General features: G+C 42.1%; 1 protein-coding gene across 1 annotated transcript in view; it reads right to left on the bottom strand.

Moving 5' to 3' along the window:
- TBCK (TBC1 domain containing kinase) overlaps nt 1-16,654 on the bottom strand; it is a 361,383-nt gene that overhangs the window by 38,457 nt on the left and 306,272 nt on the right. Inside the window, exon 24 of the mRNA XM_040329676.1 lies at nt 8,747-8,922. Coding sequence (XP_040185610.1) covers nt 8,747-8,922 — 176 coding nt within the window. The remainder of the gene's footprint in view (nt 1-8,746; nt 8,923-16,654) is intronic.

Genomic DNA, 16,654 nt, shown 5'->3' with positions numbered 1-16,654 from the left:
GGTATCTGGTGCTCTAGGAGGCAATGCCCTTAGTTTGTAATAATGTACATTTGATTAGTCAGTCTTTAAGTAAAAGCAAAGTTGAACCACTGTAAGGGGGTGATTTAAAAAGATGCAGCCATCCTCAGAGTGTGTCCAGCAACTCTGCAAAGCATATAAAATAAACAAGGGGGGGAGCCTCTCTAAGTGTACTATTATAACAGTATAATTTATTACACAAGATTAAAAACACTTACAATATATAAGTGGGAGTCATGCTCATCATAAGTATGTGGTGCTGGCAGTTCTACTGCGTCCCACAGGCTCCTAGCATGATGCGGGTAGCTGGAAAAAGGGGGTGCCTCTAACCCCCCCTCCCATTCCTTATTTCTTGTACAAATTCTTGTTGAGGGAGGGCGTGTTTGTTCTCCATGGTCAAACTGTATGTAAGAACTTAGCCACCATGTGGTGCTTGCTCCTGAGATGGACTACGGACTGTGGCCTAGGGGATTTGTAATGTGCATTGAATAATACACATGACTGCAATGAATATGCACTTCCATTCTAAACAAGCAGAAGTGAGAGGGGGGAAAAGAGAAAGAGCTCACAGAGGATGTTACAAAAATGCAGAAAAACTAAGTAAAAAAATATTTAATGCAAAATACATTACAGGGCCATTAAGATATGTATGAATTATTTTTAGAGAAGGAGGATAGCAATTAGTGTCCCTTTGGGTGTTTGCCTTTTCTTAGTGTGGCTTATTTGCTTCAAATCATTCATGAATCATAAGAACGAAAAAGGGTAGGCATACCGCTTATTTAAGAGATTGTTGATAAAAGGGCAAAGTACACATTGAAAGACAGCCTAAAGTTCAAGAATGGTTAAACCCTGGCCTTTCCACTAATAGTAGGAGTACAATTGCCAGCAGCAGAAAGGTCTCAGCAGTGCCCCACACTACTCTGATGGGTCACACCCTCAACCATGTCTAATTCACTGATTCAATGGTTTTGCTCCAGCAGTAATATAGGCACACATTTTATTTCATATGTTCTAAATGTAATCACTGGAGAATATAACTATAGCCTTTGTGATTAAATGTTTCTTTGATTTATACCAAATTCTTTGTGTTTCCTCCAGAAATAATAAAGGAAAGATTGCTTTTTTCTTTTTTTAAATACAAGCTCCTTCACACAGACACGTCTTTGTTTGACTGTTTCCTCGATGTATGTATTCTAACAACCTAACAATCATTTGGGTTGCGTCCACTTGAAAAAAATATCTGATGAGGTCTTTGGAAGTTGTTGGAAAGAGATTTCTCATGCAATAAAAACATAAGACACATTTTAAGGCTTTCTAGGGATTTAACTAAAAGGTTATATTGCCATGTATGGATGTTGCAAGGCACCATCAAATCGCCTATTTGGATAATAAACCAGTGAGTAATATGGAATTAACAGAGTCAGTGAGTTCTTACCAGATAATAGGACTCAATTTTTTACTCATGCATTTAAAATAGAAAAAAATAATCACTGGTTGTTTCTTAAAATATGTATAAAAATCATGCAAAGTTACATTAATAGTTGTGGCACTGCCAGCTTTATTATCAAACCCACTTAGCCAAGGTACCTACAGGTTTAGCGCTAATTCCTGTTTGGGGAGGGCAATTTCTTATAACACCCCCCAAACAAGGGCTACACCTCTACACTTGCATATACTATATGCTGGTAAGGAATGCAGGTGACATATTACATAACTGCTGATTTGTACAATAAGGTGAGTTTTTACTCCAAGGACACACAGCTATTCTGCTGTATGTGGACCAGTCAATAACTTGCATAGCCATTGTAAAATATCTTCAGTATGGTCACAAATCGAACATGCTGTGTGCCTGTTGCAGTTTATGCAAAAAGAGCAAAAGTGTCTATTGTGAGAAACTGTAGACAAGATGGAGTGTCTCTACCATGGGTTTGCACAATCAATTGGCTTTTTCTGTAAAAAAAAAAAAAAGTCACATGTAACTTTAGCTGTGACCCAACACCATCAATATGGTAAGTTTCCGTGTTGTTAAAGAGACCCTCTAACCAGATACATTTTAACAACAATCTTCCTATAAGAATCTGAGGCCATTAACCACTTGCCGCCCGCCAATGACAAATTGACGTCGGCAAAGTGGTTGTAGAATCCTGAGTGGACGTCATATGACATCCTCAGGATTTTGAGCCGCTGCGCGCCCCTGGGGGCGCGCATCGCGGCGATCGTTGTTGCAGGGTGTCAGTCTGACCCCCCGCAACACCAATCAAGGTAAAGAGTCTCTCACAGAGACTCTTTACCACGTGATCAGCCGTGTCCAATCACGGCTGATCACGATGTAACCAGGAAAAAAACGGTAATCGGCTTTTCCTCACTCGCGTCTGTCAGACGCGAGTAGAGGAGAGCCGATCGGCTGCTCCTGTGACAGGGGGGGTTTGTGCTGATCGATTATCAGCACAGCCCCCCCCGAGGATGCCCACTGGACCACCAGGGATGCCCACTTGACCACCAGGGATGCCCACTAGACCACCAGGGATTAAAAAAAAAAAAAAAAAGGTATGCCACCCTAGACCACCAGGGATGAGGACACAAAAAATGGATGCCAATCAGTGCCGCAATGGATGCCAATAAATGCCCACAATGGGCATCACTGATTGGCAGGCATTGTTTGGCACTGATTGGCATCCATTAGTACAATATATGATAGTGCCCATCTATGCCCATCCGTGCCACCTGTCAGTGCCCATCCATGCCACCTATCAGTGCCCATCCATGCCGCCCATCCGTGCCGCCTATCCGTGCCCAGCCGTGCCGCCTATCCGTGCCGCCTATCCAAGCCGCCTATCAGTGCCCATCCGTGCCGCCCATCAGTGCCGCATATTAGTGCCCATCAATGCCACCACATCAGTGCCACCTCATCGGTGCCCATTAGTGCAGTACCATCAGTGAAGGAGAAAACGTACTTATTTACAATGTTTTATAACAGAAACAAAGAAAATACTATTTTTTTCTAAATTTTCGGTAATTTTTTTATTTTTTTTGCAGAAAATAAATATCCCAGAGGTGATCAAATACCACCAAAAGAAAGCTCTATTTGTGGGTAAAAAAATGATAAAAATTTAGTTTGGGTACAGTGTAGCATGACTGTGCAATTGTCATTCAAAGTGCAACAGCGCTGAAAGCTAAAAATTGGCCTGGGCAGGAAGGTGTATAAGTGCCCTGTATGGAAGTGGTTAAACAAATTGTATGCATGTAATTTACCTGTAAATGCCTCCCTTGTGTAATAACCCAAAAGCCTTGAGACTACCGCTAGGCGTCACCACCTTCAATGCGATGTCGACACCCAGATGAAACTCTATACTAGTCTCCTTTGCTTCTCCCTACCTCTAGGTGGTTGGCTAGGAAGTGGAGCGGTGCAGGAGCTGGTCCAACAAAGATTGTAATTAGACACTCTGATGCCGCGTACACACGATCATTTTTCGGCATGAAAAAAACAACATTTTTCGGCATGTAGAAAAAACATTGTTTTTTCCAACTTCATCATTAAAACGACGTTGCCCACACACTATCGTTTTTTTTAAAATGCTCTAGCAAAGCGTGGTGACGTACAACACGTACGATGGCACTATAAAGGGGAAGTTCCATGCGGATGACGCCACCCTTGGGGCTGCTTTAGTAAAAGACGATTCGCGCTTTTCTGTCTGTTACAGCGTGATGAATGTGCTTACTCCATTACGAATGGTAGTTTTACCAGAACGAGCTTCCATCTCATAACTTGCTTCTGAGCATGCGCAGGTTTTTAACATCGTTTTAGCCCACACACGATCACTTTTTACAACCCAAAAAAAGACATTGTTTAAAACGTCGTTAAAAAATGCAGCATGTTCGGAAAATTTCTTTTTTTCAGAACCCCGAAAAACGATCATTTTAAATGACATTTTTTTAAAACGTAGTTTTTTATGCCAAAAAATTATCGTGTGTACGTGGCATTAGAACAGGAGAAAGCTATCACATGCAAGAAGGGAGGGAATGTACTCTTCCCAGAGTAGTACATTTTCAAGTTCAAAAGCACATTGCAGGTACATAAAAATAATTTATGAAAAGCAAAAGTGATGTACGTAACTTTTTGGAGTTGGCGACAGAGTCTCCTTAACCACTTTCATACAGGGTACTTACGCACCTTCCCGCCCAAGCCAATTTTCAACTTTCAGCACTGTCGCACTTTGAATGGCAATTGCGCGGTCATGCTACACTGTACCCAAACAAAATTGGCGTCCTTTTTTCCCCACAAATAGAGCTTTCTTTTGGTGGTATTTGATCACCTCTGCGATTTTTTTTGCGCAACAACTAAAAAAAGACTAAAATTTTTTTAAAAAAATTTAGTTTTTATTTTTTTCTGTAATTTTTTTTGTAAATGAGTAAGTTTTCTCTTTCAATTACGGGCACTGATGGGCACCGATGAGATGGCACTGATGGACATCGATGAGGTAGTACTGACGGGCACAGATGAGGTGGCACTGATTGGCGGGGCTGGTATGCGGCACTGATGGGCACACATAGGCGGCACTGATGGGCACACATAGGCGGCATTGATGGGCACTCATAGGCGGCACAGATGGGCACTCATGGGCGTCACTTATGGGTGGCACTGATGGATATTTATGGGTGGCACAGATGGGCACTGATAGGTTGCACTGGGCATGGATGGACACTGTGGGGTGGCACTGATTTACCCATGTTGCCAATCAGTGCCCATTTGTGGGCACTGATTGGCATCTTTTTTTTTTTAATGCTTTTTTTTTTTAATGCTTTTTTTTTTTATGCTTTTTTTTTTTGCCCTTCCCTGGTGGTCCAGGGTGGGCTTCCCTGGTGGTCCAGTGTGGCGATCCGAGGGGGGGCTGCGCTGATAAACAATCAGCGCAAACCCCCCCTGTCAGGAGAGCCGCCGATTGGGCACTGATTGGCATCTTTTTTTTTTTAATGCTTTCTTTTTTTATGCTTTTTTTTTTTTGCCCTTCCCTGGTGGTCCAGTGTGGCGATCCGAGGGGGGGCTGCGCTGATAAACAATCAGCGCAAACCCCCCCTGTCAGGAGAGCCGCCGATCGGCTCTCCTCTACTCGCGTCTGTCAGAGGTGAGTGAGGAAGAGCCATCAACGGCTCTTCCTGTTTACATCGTGATCAGCCGTGGTTGGACACGGCTGATCACGTGGTAAAGAGTCTCCGTGAGAGACTCTTTATCGAGATCAGTGTTGCAGGGTGTCAGACTGACACCCTGCAACAACGATCGCCGCAATGCGCGCCCCCGGGGGCACGCAGCGGCTCAGAATCCTGAGGACGTCATATGACGTCCAGTCAGGATTCTACAACCACTTTGCCGACGTCAATATGTCATTGGCGGGCGGCAAGTGGTTAAGCACATGTTTTATCGAAACACAAATAGATCACAAATTAATTTACATTGCTACCTACTGTTCTCTAGTAAATGTGGCTGTTTCCATATGCAGTCATTATAGTATATGCTCTTTGTAAAGTCTAAAAGCCAAAACAGCGCATATATACTGCAAATAATACAATACACGCATACCATTATGACAAATATCTATTCTGTATATTAAACATAATTTTCTTGCAAAACTGAACAGCACACATAAGGATTTGGTTTGGGTATAGGCTCATGAGTGAGATTGGCGAGTTTGACTCAAACTCAAGTTTTTTTTGGCCTCTGGCCTCTCTAGTCAGGTGGCTCAACATGAGGGATTGTCTTATGTTCCATCCTCCTACCTAAAAAAAAATCAAGGTTCTCAGCAGCCTTCTGACAGTGTGTGTGTTGAAGACTTGGAGTAGATAGGGATAGCTGACAGGGAGGGAAAATTGCTACAATACTACACAGTGCTGGGCAGTGCTTTATATAGTACTACATTTTGTTGTTATTATTATTCAGGATTTATATAGCACCAACAGTTTGCGCAGCTCTACATTAAAGTTAATTGTATATAGCAGTGTGGTTGGCTATATTGTGAGCAGGGCTGTGGAGTCGGAGTCGAGGAGTCGGAGGAAATTTTGGGTACCTGGAGTCGGAGTCGGCAAACAATGCACCGACTCCGACTCCTACTAAATTTAGATTGGAATTAAAAAAAAAAAAAGCAAGTTTAAATGCCCCAATTCACAAAAAGTTATAATTAATGACTTCTCTACTGTAAGAATAAAGACCAATGCATGCAGTGCCTCACGTAACCGCAAAACGAACACGTTAAGTGACCGTGAAGAAGCATGCTTTTCATGTGCTTCACTATATGGCACGCAACGCACAATTAGGAGCTGCAATACTTATACTTCCCATAGTGTTGTGTTCTGCTTTTAAAGGGAACGCATGTTAGAGAACCAGTAAGTGTCCAAATAAAAAAATTCCAACAGGAGTTTTATAAAGCACTAAAAGAAGTTGAAAAGTATGATCGCTCATCAAAACTTACTGTTGAAGAAGCCATCCTTGTTTATCCAGAGATCGTTAGTGATGTGGCCAGAATAGTTACTGCAATGCCACCCACCCAAGTCAGTGTCGAAAGATTATTTTCAGCCCTAAAAATAATAAAGTCTGACTTAAGAGCCTCTATGAAAGAGGATCTGGCAGAGGCAATTCTCTTCCTTAGAACTCTACATTGAATTGATTTGCATTTGCTAAGCCTAGAACTACATTTCAAGATTAATATAAACCATTTCTAGGTTTTGCAGATTTTGTTTTTGGTTCATTATAGATAAGCTTTGTTTTTGTTCTAAAACAACCAAATAATGTGGTTTGTATTTTTGAACTGGTAAAGATCCTGTTCCTCATGTTTATGCCTGCTGCTACTATCCAGTCACTTGATTGTTTTCATTGTGTTTGTCTTTTGCTTAAACTGTGCAATACAGTAGACTGTTGGCTTCCCAGACAGTAGTCCTGTGGTAGGTTGCGTTTCTTTCCCTCAAGGAATGTATAAAATACATTTGCATATTAATACAGAGGAGTCGGAGTCGGAAGTACATAAAACTGAGGAGTCGGAGTCGGAACATTTATCTACCGACTCCACAGCCCTGATTGTGAGTACCCCTAAGTTCACTGTGCTGTATTGTGCCCCTTCCTGCATTTACAGTACATAGAGGTGCTGTGGAAGATCCTTTTGACTGCACTTAGAGCCGGTTCACACAGGGGCGACCTGGGATCCGACTTCAGGTCGCCTCAAGTCGCGCTGCATGAAGAAATGAATGTAAGTGAATGGAGCCATCTAAGTGTACACTACTGCAGTCGCTCCGACTTAAAAAAAAGTTCCTGTACTACTTCAATCCGACGTGTACCAATTAATTTCGATGGAAGTCGCCTCCAAGTCAGATCCCGTTCACAGTGAGGCAACTTTACAGGAAGTCGCCCCAGTGTGAACCTGTTCTAAGGCAAGCCCCTCCCTCCCACAGGGGAACTCCACGCCAAATTTTAAATAAAAAACTGGCATGGGTTCCCCCCTCCAAGGGCATACCAGGCCCTTAGGTCTGGTATGGATTTCAAGGGGAACCCCTACACCACAAAATGGCGTGGGGGTACCCCCCAAATCCATACCAGACCCTTATCCGAGCATGCAGACCGGTCGGTCAGGAAAGGGGTGGGGACGAGCGAGCGCCCCCATGCGGACCCCCCACCCCAAAGCACCTTGCCCCCATGTTGATGGGGACAAGGGCCTCTTCCCGACAACCCTGGCCGTTGGTTGTCGGGGTCTGCGGGCGGGGGGCTTATCGGAATCTGGGAGCCCCCTTGTTTTAGATTGTAAAAAATCTGATTGGTGCGCTGTTGTACTTGTATTTAGGCCAAGCTAAATGTAGAAGTAAACAAATTAATTACACGTAGAAAACAGTACAGTTTCCCTGATGCTGTCTGTGAAAATTATACTGTTCCGTAACACCACATGCAGCCTAAGGCCCCTTTCACAAGGTTGGACCGCTCAGGTCCTCCAGTCAGTTTAGTCGGCGGACTTGAACGGCCGCTCCATACATCTCTATGGAGCGCCGGATGTCAGCGGAGACATGTCCGCTGACATCCAACCCAATCCGTTAAAATCAGATCTCTCCATTGGAAACAGCGGCGCTGGACAAGCCCCTCCCCGCTCAGTGAGCAGAGAGGGACCTGTCATTCGCCGGCTCAGCGGAGATCAGCAGAGAGATCTCCCGCTGAGCTGGCGGACCACTGAAAACGGATCTGTCTCCGTGTGGAAGGGGCCTTAGAGCATCTTCCAAACATAGAAAGCATTACGATTTTCCTGTGTCATCCGCAAAATCACATTTCCAGGTAGACCTTCTCCACATTGTAAGGTTTTTTTTAAATGTATTTTTGCATTTTTTACATATTCTTCATGATGATGCCCAGCTCTGTGTTTAATAAATTGTTTCAGTGTTAAAAATGGGCAGAATAGAATTTCATTGTGGTCCGGATTTGCCATTTTCAACTTAAGGATGGGTCCAATGAATTGGCTGCAAACCGAACCCAGGTTAGTTCGCTCATTCCTACTCACACATTGGTGTGACATAATAAGAAATGCAGATGAATGTAAATGAAATAATGACATGTTATAAGCTGATGCAACTTTTTTGAATATACTGAACACAGTAGTAAAACCAACACATATTTTCCCTTTACTGGCCAGAAGTAAAAAGGTATCCTGTATGTGTAGATTAAATATCTGGCCATAAAACTATTGCATTATATATGAAAGGATACTCTTCACTATTACGGATGTCCACAACAAGAAGCTTCGGTTTACTGGACTTTGTTTTCTTGATATTCATTTTTCCATGACTGGGCACAGTCAGCTCACACAAGTCGATGAGATCCTCTGCAGAAATTCGAGGAGATACCTCTGACTTTAGCTCACTTAGCTGGATGAGTTCCCTTCCCTGAAAAGAAAAACATATCAGGTATATCAAGTCTATCTGACCTTCTGACAGTTCAACTGATATGATTCTTGCCAGGAAAATTCAGTCCACCCAAAAGGTATATTTCCGTTATAGGAGTCTGTACAATTGGAAAGATTTACATGATGTAGATGTTGTTTCTGGCTTTGTTCCCGCCCACATATTTGGTTCATACCCTCTTGTTTTTTTTTTGATCCAACAAAAGGTATTTATTTTGTAGAATTGGTATACATACATTGTCTTCATTGCAATACAGGTTAGTGTCATGCATCTCAACCACATTAACAAACAATACCATAGCATCTCCAGCATTATTACATTTTCCTGCAATGTTCCTCATAACCACTGTCGCACCCAACATTGATTCCCAATAGTCTGTCCGCTACCAGATCCACTGGGGCTAATCCCGGTACATCTAGGCACAGTGCCCATATTCTCTCAAATTTGGTTGGACTTCCCCTGTGCTGATATACAAGTTTATCCATTCTTAGCACTGCGCCAATGTTAGCAATCCATTCCTTTGTGGTCGGGGGATCCTCAGATTTCCAATGTGTCATAATTAGTTTCTTGGCCTGGAAAAAGACTCTGTGGATAGCCTCTCTAATGTTCACTTCCCACTCAAATTCATGCACTCTTGTTGATTTCTACCTAGTAAAAAAAGCCTAATGCTGAACATAAGCTTCCTTGCAATACCTAAATTGCTCAAGCTCAGCAATCTCACCATCAGAGACCCCCAGGAGTTATATGAAACGTAGATGAACTATCTATTCCCCACCAAAATTAAGATTTTTCGTTTTCGGTGGACTGACCTTTTAATGTATCAGTACAACTCAATCTACATCTGAGTGCTTTGTATAAAAAGATTGCTGGATTTCCTAGATCAACATCAAAAGCAATTAAAATGTATTAATATGTTAATACTATGTAATTCTACGATCAGTGCATGCTTGCATAATGAAGCATCTTGTGTCAAAGAAACAAGGGTCCTTAGGCTGATATATACTATGTTGTCAGGATGTATTCAGACCATACGAAAAAGCAGGTGATTCAGAGGTGTGAGTGAGAAAGCAAGGCCACACACACAGATGTAAGACTGCACTTTGTGTCACCCACCCCTGTGTAAAGATTAGTAGAAAAAGCAGTTAAAGAATATTGGAATTTTTAGGCCAATTAACTTTAAAAAGTAGGAGCTAGGAGACTGTGGTATGCAAGCCTTTCATTCTTTTCATTTCTGGAAAACTAGATAAACGTGCTGCTTGACTCATTTTATTTGCTTGTTTGCTAAGCAACAAGATATCAGTAACAACATCATAGGAAAAAATGTGTTAAATCAGAGATGACACAAAAGTTATTTCTTAAAACATATTAAAGCTTATTAAAACAGATACAATATGTAAAAAAAACTAAAAAAGGAATATGAAACATCTTTAACCACTTAAGGACCGGAACATTTTCCCCCTTAATGACCAAGCCATTTTAAGCGATTCGGCACTGCGTCGCTTTAAAGCGGAGCTCCACCCTCCACCTCCACTCCTCGAAACCCTCCCCCCCTCTGGTGTCACATTTGACACCTTTCAGGGGGGTGCAGATATCTGTCTAAAGACAGGTATTTGCACCCACTTCCGGCCACACAGTCTGCGGGTAGACTGCAGGCAGGACGTCAGATCCCCCCCCCCCCAGTTGTGTTCTGGGAAACACACATCTCCCAGAACACAGCGAGAACCAGTCAGCATGGCACAGCGCGACTCGCCATAGGGAACCGGGCAGTGAAGCCGGAGCGCTTCACTTCCTGGTTCCCTCACCGAGGATGGCGGTGGGGGCAGCCGAGTGATGAGCGATCGCTCGTACTCTGCTGTGGACGGCGCTGAACTCCAGGACAGGTAAGTGTCCTGATATTAAAAGTCAGCAGCTGCAGTATTTGTAACTGCTGGCTTTGAATATTTTTTTTTTTTCAGGGGACATTCGATTTAACTGACAATTGCACGGTTGTGCGACGCTGTACCCAAACAAAATTGACACAAATAGAGCTTTCTTTTGGTGATCACCTCTACTAAATAGGGGGTAGATTAATGGCATTTTTATTATTTATTTATTTTTTACTAGTAATGGCGGCGATCATCGATTTTTAGTGGGACTGCAACATTGCGGCGAACAGACCGGACACCTGAATTTTTTTTTACACTTTTTTGGGAACCAGTGACATTATTACAGTAATCAGTGGTAAAAATATGCACTGTAGTTGTACTAATGACACAGGCAGGGAAGGGGATAACGCTAGTGAACACTAGGGGTGATCAAGGGGTTAAATGTGTTCCCTGGGTGTGTTTACCAACTGTATGTGGGACTGTGAGACTGGGGAAACACACAAATCCATCTTCCTGCATAGCAGAAAGACAGAATCTGTGTGATCTCCCCTGTCAGAATGGGGATTTGCCTTGTTTACACAGGCAGATCCCCGTTCTCTCACTGCAGGGAAACGATCGTGGGTGGCCCGTGGACACCGAGTCTGCCCCACCCATTTAGCCAGTGGGTATGCACAAATCGGTGTGTATGAAACAACATACAATAACGACGATTCGTGGGATCGAACCACATTGCCGCAGTACAACTGCGGCGGCTGGGCCTCAAGTAGTTAAAGAATGAGTAAATACAATAGGAAATAGATGATCTGTATATCTCAGTTGAGTACATAGTTACATTATAAAAATTAAAAAATAAAATGATCCAAAAATATATCCTTTTTTTTTTATAATGGATACCTTCAATTCGGAATCATACTGTGAATATTGTATGATTATCTGCATTCCATAGCATTGTAGAGAATGTGAGCTACAGATATGGCTTTTTAGACCATTTTGATTTTGTGGGTGTCTGCCAGTTGTGATATACTGTACATGATCCTAAAGGTCCGTAAACACGATAAGGCCGATTTTCTGATCATTAGTATAGTGCTTTTGACAGCCGATTCTGACTTTTTAGACTACAAAAACTGAAGGTGCAGGCTATACATTTTTTATAGCAAGTGAACACAGTGTCCGATTTTCATTCAATGTGTACAGTAATCGTATGGAACAAATTGAATATAAAAAAAAACCCTACACTTCCTCTTCTACTACCTGAGTACGTAGCTACGTTTGCCTTTGTCGGACAAGAATGTTTTGCACAAGTCTATACTGTTCCGATTACATGACGATATGCACTTTTGTGGAGAATCGGTCATGCGATTTTCTCATCGTGTGTACAAGGCTTTTTATCGTCACCTCAAGCCAGACATAAATGCCTCAGTGCTAGTTTTGGGTTTGTTTACACCAACCTGTATGCTATAACACATGCACGCTGGTGTGTGCCATTTAGCAGCGGTGCAATGAACTGTTACAATGCATTACATTATCAATTTCTTCTTTTTAAATTTTATTGAAGTGTCACAAAATGACAATTCATTCAACTCTATAAACAGCACAGCTTTGCTGTGACATAAGGTGAAGTGCAGTGCACTGTGTAAAAATTAAGACACGCTGCATTTTTTTTGCAGTGCACCGCAATGCACCTGTATAGCTTCAACTGTTTTCTGTATGCCCTTGTGTTGAGCCTGTGTTGATCTATGCAGATCAACAGACATGGTGTGAACGAGCCCTCAAGAGCGTCTGTGCTGTCAAATTAATTGACACAGAAATCTGGGAAAATACACAAGTGCTACCACTGTGACAGGATAATTAGTTCTCCAAATACTTTTAAATACTCATAATCCCGCAGCTTGGATCAGGGACAAAACCTGGGCTTAATTTGAGAAATACATAATATGTGGGAAAGGTTTATACTGAAACCTTTCTTACAATAGTATATTATATAGTTGTTGCAGTACCTGTCCTTAACGTGTTATATTAAACATTAATATGTCCTAAGGAGTTTCTCTGTAGTTATGACAAAAATTTAGTAATTATTTCTGGAAATGGCTGACTAGTTGCCATACCATAACCCCCGTAGATCAGTAGCTGCCTCAATGTATTAATTGAGGTAATTGTCAAAGAGAAGCTTGCCATTGAAGGGAATGCACAACACAAGCTTTCCCACACAGCTTTAAAGCAGTATTAAAAGCAAACATTTATTATATTGCAGCTTACTAAATTCTTATATGTGATGGCTGCATTTGTTTTCTTTTTTAGGCTTTCTTTCTTCTATTTTCATCTGGTGATCTGGCCATTAAGTCTGTTGTTTTTCAGAAGGGGCATGTGCCCCAGGTGCCAGCTCTATATGCAAAGGGGAGGGGCAGTTCTGGAGCTCAATGACTGCAGAGTTAGGCTGACCATACATTATACAATTTTCTTGTACAACTTTCCTTTAGATTTACCAACATTAGAAACATGTTAAACTCTGCAATGGTTGAATAATATCAACTTAGATAAAAGGATTTAAACATGTAAACAAAGCAGCACAAGAAGCCTCTCTTTGCTCTGTGTACGTCTGTCAACTCTAATCGCCTATGATGGGCACCGGGACCCCAAAAATCTAGGATGAAAATACCAATAAGTCTTGCAAAGTCCTTGGCTCTGGCCCCACCCATTGTGCATTACTACTATAGGCCCATTAATATAATTTGTGGCCTCACCAATGGTGAGGCGCAGGTAGAAGGAAGGAGTAGTGTGGAACCACTAACCACAGAAGCTGGTCTGTACTTGAGTTGCTGGGCACCCCAAGTTTTGGATTCTAGATGCAGTATGCAGACACCTGGAGATGCCTGCTTTCCAGCGTACGGTACATTTTCCTTTAAAAGGTAGGATTGAGTTTGATAAATGGATGCGTTAATTATTTTTGGCTACACAGTTACTATGGGCTGTGCTGTATAACTGCATATTTCCATTCAATTTTATTTCGAGTGTTGTTTGTTCATACCAATATCATTTAAAGTGAAATTCCCTCAGTCATTTATTCAATAAATTCTTTACATAGCTGCTTTGTATTCCATTATAAATCACACGTTGTAATAAGCCATGGTCGCTACTGTCTGTTACTCTCCTCCTTTACCAGCCTAAATTTACAAAGGCAAATAAGCCTCTTATTTTAATATTAGTAATCAAAGCCACCTAGGTATTCTTAAATTAAAAGCTAAGCTCTCGCAAGATTAAAGCGTTTCCAGCATCATTGGGCAGCAGGCACACACAATTAGATACGGACATTTAATTTCCCCTCATTTTTTTAATCTCTTGCTGGCGTTTCATTGGCGCTTTTATGTAATGTCAAATATTTCTCAGCATGTCTTTTATGTATTGTGGCCCTTGACTTTTATAGTAGAAGTCAATGTACAACGAAGGATAATGAAAGAAAGCATATTTTACACTGAAGTGCTTTAGTGGAGTTTTTCAGTCTAAGGAAAACATTTGGCATAGAATTTCTACTCATCACACCCATTTTCCCTAGGCAAGGATCAGAGAAGTTTTGTTATCTGGTACATAGCCTGTATATGCTGTCTTTTCAGTGGGTACACATTCTGAGCTGGCAAAGATTTAGGCAAATAAAAAATAAAATAAGAAAAAGCACCTGTTGCTGCAATATTTACCATCAATCCATCCAATTTTCACTCAGAGCACTTTAAAGCGGATGTCCGCTGAAAAAAAAATATTAAAAGCCAGCATCTACAAATACTGCAGCTGCTGACTTTTAATATTTGGACATTTACCTGTCCTGGAGTCCAGCGCCGTCCGCAGCAGAAGAGTCGTGCTACGCCCGCCGCTTGACTCCAGCTGTGTACTGGGAGCCAAGTGTTCCCAGAACACAACGGGGGGGGGACAGGAGGTGACGTCATGCCCGCAGTCTGCCCGAGACCGTGTGGGCGGAAGCGGGTGCAAATACCTGTCTGTAGACTGGTATCTGCACCCCCCTCCCCCCTGAAAGGTGTCAAATGTGACACCGGAGGAGGGGAGGGTTCCGATCAGCGGGAGTTCCACTTTAGGGTGGAGCTCCGCTTTAAACAGGTAGATCATGCTATCACAGTGCTCCTTCAGTGTTGCCTACAACTTTGTCTCCTCCTCTCCACTTCATTTTTCTGTAGGGGGTCCCCCACGGCTCTGTTCTCGGACACCCTACACTTCCCTATCTACATCTCCTTTCTTGGTTATCTCTATCTCTCATCTCACTCCTTCAGTCTCCTCTTGCATTACTAACTTACTGACAAATCCACATTGATGTTTAAACACTTTCTCAAACTATATCTTTCTAAAACCGAGATGTAATAACCCCCCTCTATCTCTCGCCCTGACTATTTCAACTCCCTTCTCTTAGGCCTACCTCTATGCAGGCTATACCCCTTCCAGTCTACCATGAGTGCTGCTGCCAGACTTATCTACCTTACCAATCACCCAGTGCCTGCCACCTCTCTCTGCCAATCTCTTTACTGGCTTCTGATTGCCCAGCGAGTTAAATTTAAAATACTAACAAGAACATACAAAGCAGTTTGCAACTCTGCCCTGACCTACATTACCAATCTTGTCTCAAAATATCACCCAAAACCATCCTCTCTGCTCTTCCCAAGACCTTCTGTAATCTAGTTCTCTAGTCTCCTCCTCCAATGCTCATCTTCAGGACTTCTCCAGAGCCACTCTCATACATCTTTTACTCCGACCCTTGAAAATTCATCTCTTCAGGGAAGACTAGCCCACTTCCACCTAACAACCACATTTTTAATTCTTCAGATCGTCCCTTACAGTTATTACTTTTTTGACCACGTGCCCCATCCTATTTGATTGTAAGCTCTTATGAGCAGGGCCCGCTTACCCTCCCGTATGTTATTGTATTGTAACTGTACTAACATTGAAACACATCTTAAAAAAAAGATAGTATGTGTGTTGTGTGGTAAAATCAATAAACTAGAACTAGAAATTTGACGAATTGAAATGTCTTCAAGTTCATGCTGGTCTGCCAAATGCTGCGTACACACGATTGGAATTCCGCTCAAGCTTGGCATGCATACACACGGTCACACAAAAGTTCTGTGAACTTTCGACCATTAAGAATACGGTGACGTACAACACTACAACGAGCTGAGAAAATTAAGTTCAATGTTTCTGAGCATGCATTGGAATTCTGCGCGTCGGAATTGCTACAGACGATCGGATTTTTCGATAGAATTTTCCATCGGAAAGTTTGAGAACCTGCTCTCAATCTTTTGTTGGCGGAAATTCCGACAGCAAAAGTCCAATGGAGCATACACAGGGTCAGAATTTCCGTTCAAAAGCTCATGTCGGACTTTTGCTGTCAGAATTTCCGATCGTGTGTACAGGGCATAAGGCTCACCATTCATGTTAGAATCCAACCATACAATTTCTGTACAACCACTACTAAAACTATGTGATATAATGACCTACCTAAACTATACAATCAATTTATATTCAATCAGGTAGGTCCTTGCACTACATACTTCTTGGTAGAGCTAAAGAAGTTTGTACAATCAGATTGTAACTTGTGTGGTGAAGTTAAAGCAGAACTAAACTGTATCTGAACACCACAAACCAAAAATGCTATTTAATGTATTTTGTATATATACTGGTATTTGTATCTTGTTGCACCAACTTTGCCCTTTTCATAATAAACCCTTATGTTGAAAAGTGTTAACCTTGTCTCTAAAACTCAATGCAAGCTATAAACAAACCTCTGCCTCTTTAAGAGCGCTACTGTTGTAGAGTAAGGCCTCTGAGCAGACCTGTCTGTGGTGACAGTGTGT

This window comes from Rana temporaria, chromosome 1 (genome assembly GCF_905171775.1).
Source record: "Rana temporaria chromosome 1, aRanTem1.1, whole genome shotgun sequence".
In the NCBI taxonomy this organism is placed as follows: domain Eukaryota; kingdom Metazoa; phylum Chordata; class Amphibia; order Anura; family Ranidae; genus Rana; species Rana temporaria.
This window is presented reverse-complemented; position numbering and strand designations above follow the sequence as displayed.